Here is a 9,042-nt window from a genome sequence, read left to right on the forward strand (position 1 = left end):
GTAATGACAACTTGTCCAGTATTTGCACTTCTTGTTTTTCAACATCCATTTACAATTGAAGTAGATGCTTGTGGGACAGGTATTAGGGCAGTACTCATGCAAAGGGGCAAACCCATAGCTTTCTTTAGCAAAAGTTTGGGACCTAAAGCAGCAGCTCAATCTATATATGAAAAAGAAGCAATGGCAATTTTAGAAAGCTTGAAAAAGTGGAGAAATTATATATTAGGAAATCCACTCATCATCAAGACAGACCAACAAAGTCTCAAGTACATGGCATCTCAGAGATTAACAGAGGGAATCCAACACAAGCTCTTGGTTAAATTGTTGGAATTTGATTATCAAATTGAGTACAAGAAAGGGAAAGAAAATGTAGCTGTTGATGCTCTCTCCAGAAGAGATGTTATGGAACCAAACCATTGTCATGTGGTGACACAAATAGTTCCAGCTTGGATACAAGAGGTGAAACTTAGCTATGTAGGTGATACAACTAGCTCCCAACTACTTCAGAAATTAGCACCAGATGTCAGTAGTACTCCAAACTTCTCATTACATGAAGGACTTCTGAAATATAAAAACAGATTGTATGTGGGCACTACAAACGGACTTAGACAACAACTACTACAAGCTTTTCATTCTTCGGCTCTAGGAGGGCACTGAGGAGTTAAAGCAACTTATCACAGATTGAAATCAAACTTTTATTGGCCTCACATGAGAAAAACAGTGGAGGAATTTGTCAGTCAGTGTCCCACTTGTCAGGTAACAAAATTGAGCATATACATCCTCATGGTTTGCTAGATCCAATTGAAGTAGCTCATATGGCTTGGCACATATCTCATTGGATTTCATTGAAGCTCTACCAAAAGCTCAAGGGAAGGAAGTGATATTAGTAGTAGTGGACAGACTGACAAAATATGCTTATTTCATCTCTCTAGCTCACCCATATTCTGTACAGTCAGTTTTTCAAGCTCTTATGGATAATGTAATCAAGTTACATTGAATTCCCCCAGTAATTATCTTAGACGAAGATAGGATCTTCACAAGCAGACTGTACAAACAACTGTTTATTGCCTTGGGGGTCGAGCTCAGATTCAGTTCTACTGATCACCCACAAACTGATGGATAGACATAACGAGTAAATAAGTGCTTGGAGTCTTACTTGAGAGGAATGGTTTTTCAAGAGGCAAAACAATGGATTAAGTGGTTGCCTCTGGCTGAATTATGGTATAACACCTCTTACCATACTTCACTTAAGTGTACACCTTTTGAAGCTTTGTATGGATACAAACCTCCTCAAATAGGTGAGTTCTCTATTCCAGACACACTCATACCTGAAGCTAGAATAACCATGGAGGAAAGGGAGCAAATGCTACAAAATCTCAAGGAAAATTTGCTGCAAGCTCAGAGCAGAAACAAATTTTGTGCTGATATGAAAAGAACTGAGAGACAACTTTTAGTGGGGGACATTTTTTTAATTTTTTTGAAACAAGGCAAAAGATTTGCCATTTCATTAATTAAGAGAGAGAGAGAGAGAGTTTTAAACATGGCCCAACAAAGGGCGAGAAATACAAAGGCCATCACTCTCGTGACATAACAAAACCCAAGTGCTTAGCACCCGCTAAAACCCACAAATTGATTTCATCCTTAATGTTGCGCACAATGATTATTGAAGGAGTCGCGGTGTTGCGGAAGACCTTCGCATTGCGTTCCTTCCAAAGATCCCAGGAGATCAACATTAGCATGGAGGACATGGCCTTCCTTCAATGACCTCTGGCTTGCGAGACACCGATCCACTACTCGTCGACGCTACCCATCGTGCTCCAGTCTCGGGGTTTGACATCCAGTTTAGTGGGGGATATAGTATACTTGAAAGTGCAACCTTGCAGGCAAAATTCATTTGGACTGAGAGGATACTTGAAACTCATATCCAAATTTTATGGACCTTTCAAAGTGCTGCAAAAAGTGGGAAATGTGTCTTACAAATGACATCTGCCGGAGAAGTCGGACATTCATCCCAGTCTTCCATGTGAGTCAACTAAAAAAGCACACTGGCCATCATGCTATTCCTCTCCCGCATGTGCCCCTGGTAACTCCAGAAGGATGCATTAAAACTTATCCAGTAGCAGTTTTGGACAGGCGAGTTTTCAGAGAAACAAGCAGCCAGTAGGACAAATGTCTGGTCCAGTGGGAGAGCCTCGCTCCTGATGATGCAACTTGGGAGGATGCTTCTTTCCTCAACACTCATTTTCCTGGTCACAATCTTTTCCATCTGGAGAACAAGATGGTTCTCCAGAGGGCGGTCGTAGACTAGTCTACCGGCAATCTGATGAACGACATGTCTTTGGAAACTAGTAATAATGTACGTGCAACGCACGTTTATTATAGATAGGATATTAGTTGCTTGTTATATTAGGTAAGATATATCTGTTGCACGTTGGTATTTGTTAAGATATCAATTACTTTTTTCACGGGAATGATAGGATATTAATTACATGGGAGATTTCATGGGATAGCGTTGAGTTAAAACGTGTTTATAACCAATGGCAGTGATGGGTAATTAAAGCGTTAAACATGTTTGGTGCTCAACATTGGAGCGATTTGAACCTCTAGATAACATGATTTGACGGCCGAGATGGTTTGGATCTGCCCCTTTGGGTCTTTTTATATTGGTATAGAGTCTTTTTATATTGGTATAGATGTAAATGTTTTTGTCCGATTTGCATGTAATTCATCCTGTTTGTTTAAAACCGATTTGAAAGCATGCAGATAGCATTGGATGACCGACTCTCACAGCCGTCTGTGCAGACTAGTCCCATGTCCACCGACGGGTCAGGTTGGAGATGCCCTCAGTGGACCAGGGGATTAATAAAGATGTTTTTATGCAAGTTGCCCCCGCGGTGGCATGTGAAGCAAAGACACCCGAGTGACGATACTGAATGAAGAAAATAACATATATTGATCTTGCTTCATAAAAAAAACAGCAAGAAGCAGCAGGTTTCCATTCACGTTGTACATTTCTCACGACTCTTCTCATAGCACCTCGAACTCTAATTGCATCAATAGATATTAACTAGCTAGCCCAATCTAACAAGAGGCGCCAACAAAAGGATGACAGGTGTTATCCGCACACTGTTTGATTATCCAGCAATACTGTCATCAATGTCAGTGCACCAGAAAGCTTACAACAATGCGTAGCTCCGACTCACACCCGAACAATGCACACGATGGCGTCTCTACCTAGATGAACTGCGCTGACTCTCGCAACCGGGGCAGTTATGCAAGCTCTCATGGATGTAAATATCACAGTCGAAGCAGAAGTGGTGGTTGCATTTTGGACAGCGGACATGGATATTAGATTGGCCACCTGCAATGTTCATGGAGGTATAGTCAATGAACCTGATGATTACAGCGCATAAGAATATACTCCCTCCGTCCCAAAATAAGTGACTCAACTTTGTACTAACTTTGTACGGAGGGAGAATAAGATACTCCTACTAGCATAACATAGAACAAAAACTAAAATGAGATTGTCAAGAAAAGAGAATCATGTGAATTCAGAAGGATAACAATTTCCCCCACTCTCGAAACTGCAGAACTAAATTATGTTCCATTGACAGTTCGCTTCTAAACGCTGAAAGAATTTAAGGCTGGTTTTCATATATGTTGCCCTCTGCGCTATGCAACTTTGTTCGTGGGGTTAAGTTGATGACCCACACTTCACTCTGAAGTGACAATAACATGGATAAAGAAAGCACCCAATGGTATACACAATAACAACCACTAAATGGAAGGACAAAAATAAATAAGGCAACAAAGACTGGAACTGCTTCATTGTGATAATTCCTCCTTTTCTAACACAGAGACCAAGGACATTAAAGATGTATTTCCTCATTTGAAGAAAATTAACCGAAGCAAGAAGACAACATATTTGGGCGGAGATGTATTTAAGCATACCGGTGTTAATGAGACTCTGCTGGCAGCCAAAACAATTTTGTCCTCCCTTTTGACCTAATTTGAACGTCACCTCATCAAACGGCGTTACAGGGAAGAGATGGTGATAGGATCGTGCCAGATGTGGGGAACTAACAAGTGTTAGACCACATGTTCGGCACTCCGTTGGAAGCTCACACACATTAACTTTGCATCTGGGACATATGTAACCTTCAGCACCAGACTTAATTTTCTTGTGGCAAGAGCAGATGGAGATAAGATCCTCTGCTCCCCTCTGTGGAAAACCCATCTTAATCAAATTGGCTGCAGCATACTCTGCAATGGCAGGTGGTGGAGGAGCATGTTCAAGCAGCAATTCCTTGAAGTGGGACTGCCAAAAGAAAGAAACATTATTTCATCATCACAGGATTTGAATATCAAGAGTAAAAGCTACAAACACAAGCATATTTTAGCACCTCGTCTAGTGCAACCGTATATGATCCACCAGTCTCTTCACAGAGATGCTTGCAAATGAAAATTTCTGCAGCAAGCCCAATAACCGAACATCTAACTTTGGATTTCTTGCATTTTTCTATTGTCTCCATGACATCACCAGGATCACATGTATTCAGTGCGGAGTACAAAAATAATACTTCCTTGTGACCATAGGAAGGAATCTGGTTCAAGTAACCATTGACAAGTTCCAGAGCATTCTGCAGAGATGAATCACCAGAACATTCAAGCTTGCCCATCAATGCGTTAATCTGTGACTCTGGACTCCCTCCAATCTCCGTAAGTCGATGAGAAATGCCATCTTTAATTGTCACTAGCCCAACATGGCTCAAGGGATTCTGATCGAAGAATTCCCTTATGAATGCCTCAGCACACTTAGCAACAACAGCCATTCGACTAGGGCGATAATCCATTTCTGAAGCTGCCTAAATGAGCAAAATACAACCAGACAAAAGGTGATTACAAGAGAATGAAAAGAAGAAACGTAAGTTGTGAACAGTACAAAATGCAACGCACACTAATTACCAACAACAAATTTTGAGGATCCTAAATTCCTAATTGTTCAAACTAGACAATATATGCTGCTCAAATATTATGTTATCAGCTACACTGCAAGAGCGAAAGGAAATGGTGATGAAGAGGAAACAACATGAACATTTTCTAAAAGAATACATGCACAAGACATATAAAGTTCTGTGAAACCAACATAAACACTTTACTATTATGTTAAGTGATACTCAACAGCAAAGCTGTTATTTTCTTATGGCATAGTTTTGACACTAGCTGGCCAATTCCTTGCACTAAATGATTCACATCCCTCCATTAAATTTTTAGTTTTGCCCCTAGTCTGCCCCTGATAACTGCCATATCAACAAACCCTACCAAATGCCCTAACACACACCAACTATAACATGTCAACACACACGTTCAGCTATTAAAAGAGAACAGTAAGCAAGAAGGCAAGCTTCCAGATATGCGTGAACTGTAGTACGATCAGCACAGTTAAAGGACAGAAATCAGATCGTCTACTGGTTCTTTCTACGCAAACAAAATGAAGCACCAATATTGGATGCGGACCTGCATTCTCTCTGCAAAGAACCACAAGCAGCTCGGTGAAACTACTAACATACAAATCAATCCAAAGCACTAGAGCTGATCCCCAGCCACCACTTCACCAATGGTGGCTCTGGTCCACATCTCGATAGACAGTGTGCAAGAACACCAGATCACTCTCGGTAGGGATGTCATAATAAACAATACAAAGGGAGATCAGCACGATCAGCATTGCTCGGCAGCCCAATTGATCCCCAACCAGGTAATGGCTAACCTAACAGACAGGAAATCAGAAAAGGGCGTGGCAACTAACCCTGGAGAGGTCGATGACGATGTAGAGGTAGCGGATGAGGCCCTTCTGGATGCGGGCCGCGGCGGCCGCGGAGCGGAGCAGGAGGCGGCGGCGGTACTGCGAGTGGACGAGGTTCTTGGTGTCGATGGGGCGGAGCAGGCCCGACTCGTCCTCCTGCAGGGCCTCCCACGAGCGGTCGTCGGCGTAGGCGCGCTCCCACGCCTCGAGGACGCGGCCGTCGCCGGTCTCCTCCTCCTCCTCTTCCTCGTCGTCCTCCTGGTTTTTGCGCCGCCCGGAGGCCGTGGACGGCGCGTTGAACCCGCCTCCGCCGCCGCCGACGCCGACGCCGTACATGGTGGGGGCGGCGGCGAGGTGGAGTTGGAGTTGGATGCTGGGATGCGGAGTGCGAGGTCGGGACAAGGAGATGATGGGCCTGGGCGGCTGTGTTTGGGTTTGGGGCTCCTGGGCCCTTTGTGGGGGGCTTTTCTTGACCTTTCTGAGCTGTCTCGGCGTTGGGGTCAGGCGGGACAGCAGGAGGTCGGAAGGAGGCGAGAGGGAGTCGGCGGCGGGGGCGGAACGTCGCCGGACGGACGGGGTGCTCGAGGCTCGGCCGCCGCCGTAGTCTAGCAGAGGAAGCGTGCCGTCAATCCCTAGCCGCCGCCTCGAGTCCTCCGCTCCTCCCTCTGCGCTCGGGTGTGTGGCGTGATTTTTCTTTTTTTTGCGCTACAGCGCTAGGCCGCTAGATGACCGGGCTGCTGGGCGACTGGGCCTAGAAAGGCCGGCGAAATGTGCCAGAGTGGGCTGGGCCTGGATAGGCTGGCGAAATTAACGAGCTAAACGAGTTGCTCGTGAAGCTCGTTTTGCTCGAGCTCGTTAATCTTATAAGACCTTGTACAATGGGAGGTGCTTACAAAAATAAACCGAATTTTTCTGAAGCACTGATGCCTATTTCTACAGGAGAGACGCTTAGTTAAGCGTCTACCATGTACAAATAAGCACCGGTGCTTAAGGAACGCCTGATTTATTTCTATAAGCACCTCCCCTAAGCACCTCCCATTGTACAAGGCCTAACAAGCTAAAAACCTTACGAGCACGAGCTGAAACGACTCGAGCTATAGAGCGCGCTTTATGCTCACAAGCTTCGGGCCTTTTGTGTTAAAATAGAATATCTAAAAAATATATTTAAATTTATGCAATATGATGCTTATATGCAAAAAAAAACAATCAACTTCTAATTTGGGGTGACCCCGGATTGCTACATTCGACCCTCATAAACGGTAATCTCGCCCTGAGATTCCAAGGTGAGGCAAGAGGTACAGGGTTACGAACCTAACAAAAACTTCTCCATCCATGTTGCTCTTCTACAACCACTTGGATGCTCTCATGCTACCAATTCTAAAAAAATGATTAAATAATTATGAGAAAATTTGTGACTGTTTACAACAAAAGTGTCTACTGTCTACAAAATCTAAAAAAAAAGCAGATCCAAGTTCAAAGTAGACACATAGAGAAAAAAAAGACAAATTCAGCATGAAAAAAAGTGTCGATATAGACAAGAACATGAATAGTGTGAAAACCAAACTATTCACAACTAGATTTGTCTTTTTTTTCTCAGTGTGTATGTCGAATTTGGATCATAGTTTTTTGAGGTTGTAGACACATATGTTGTGAACATTCATGATTTTTTTTAGAAATTTTTGAAATATTTTTTTAAAATGGTATGATAGGGGCATCTAAGTGGTGGTATCACCTACAAGAAATTTTTAACATTTTTTTGTATATATTCAGACAAGGGTTAATCGTAGAATGCATGAAAAAAATAAAAAGGAGGCATGCATGACAAGAAATAAAATAGAAGACAAGTTTGATAAGAAATAAATAATGATGAAACAGGGACCAATTCCTATGACATGTATGGCAAGAAATAGTGATGAAATAGGGGCGCAAGTACCTACGTCAATAGGAGACCATAAAAAATGTTCTTTTCCAGACAAAAAAAACTTCTTTTTATGATTAAAAAATCATGTATCATTTTAACAACCTTTTTAACTCTTCATGTATTTAAGAAATAGCTACAAATTCTCAGATTATAAAACATTTTTTGTAAATTAAGAGTGTGTGGTTTTTTTCTTCCGTTGCAACGCACGGGCCTTTTTGCTAGTGTTAATAAAGACAAAAACATGAATAGTGTGAAAACAACACACACAACTTGATTTGTCTTTTTTCTCTCAATGTGTGTGTTGAACTTGGACCTGTGTTTTTTAAGGTTGTAGACACATGTGTTGCGAACATTTGTGATTATTTTCGGATTTTTTGAAACATTTAAATTTGTAAAATGGTATCATAGGGGCATCTAAGTGGTGGTATCATCTCATATTCTTCCTAGTGATGACTAGGATCTATTTTTTACTTCAGTTTGTCCAATGCGGAAGACAAGAAATTTTTAACATTTTTCTGTAATATATTCAGACAAGGGTTAACTGTAGAATGAGTATTTGATTTTTAGTGATGGTGTGTGGTCACTCGATCTTAAGATGGTGCCTAGTGTTGCTCTTGCACGGCTCAATCCTAATCCCAAACCGAAATCTTGAATCGACAGATGAGATAGATTCAGTGAGTCGGTGAGCCGAAACCAGGTACTGCCGGGTCTATTCAACCCCCCTTTGCCTCTTGAATCGTGCGTTTGGTCTGGCGCACGTACACAGCGTACCATTCGCTTTCATGCGCTCATGCGTGCGTGTCCATATCCATGTGCGGGTTCAGTTCTACTAGGTCGCGGAAATCATGATCCCTGGACTTGGGATCCGCCAATGATTACAAGGATCCATCGCAACCCCCGCGCTGTACAGGTCATAACTAGTTCAGCGCTGCTCGTCCACTGTCTGTCTACTCAACATACAGCGATCTTATAGCACTTTTTGAGAGCGACTTCGAGCTGGTGGTGGTTGCGGTTTAAGTGCTCCGGCAGTTTCGATCAATGCGTAGAGCCAATTTTGAGTTCATCCGCAGGTCTGTGATGATGCCATTATTTGTTTGTTTGTTTATACTACCACTAGAAGTCATGTACCTTGGATGAGCACGACGGGGAGCCAAATTGCGACGGAAAAAGTGAAAAATATGATTGACGCGATCGTCTGTTTTCACCCCAAATTCAGGTGAAGCTGGCATGGCAACACGCACACTGTCGGCTCTGTTTCTCTGCCACCTGAGATTCGCCTTTTTTTTTTACCTGCTCGCAGCCGCGTAGGCGTCGATCC

General features: G+C 42.9%; 1 protein-coding gene across 1 annotated transcript; it reads right to left on the reverse strand.

Moving 5' to 3' along the window:
- Positions 1-2,921: 2,921 nt before the first annotated feature.
- On the reverse strand, positions 2,922-6,395 carry LOC123046000 (general transcription factor IIH subunit 2). Its single transcript, XM_044469262.1, has 4 exons — positions 5,807-6,395; positions 4,404-4,865; positions 3,952-4,318; positions 2,922-3,361 (listed from the first exon to the last, which is right to left on the reverse strand). Exons 1-4 carry the CDS (start codon positions 6,137-6,139, stop codon positions 3,231-3,233), a joined length of 1,293 nt encoding a protein of 430 aa, XP_044325197.1. The 5' UTR covers positions 6,140-6,395; the 3' UTR covers positions 2,922-3,230.
- Between the last annotated feature and the right edge of the window lie 2,647 nt (positions 6,396-9,042).

Source organism: Triticum aestivum, chromosome 2B (assembly GCF_018294505.1).
Source record: "Triticum aestivum cultivar Chinese Spring chromosome 2B, IWGSC CS RefSeq v2.1, whole genome shotgun sequence".
NCBI classification, from domain to species: Eukaryota; Viridiplantae; Streptophyta; class Magnoliopsida; order Poales; family Poaceae; genus Triticum; species Triticum aestivum.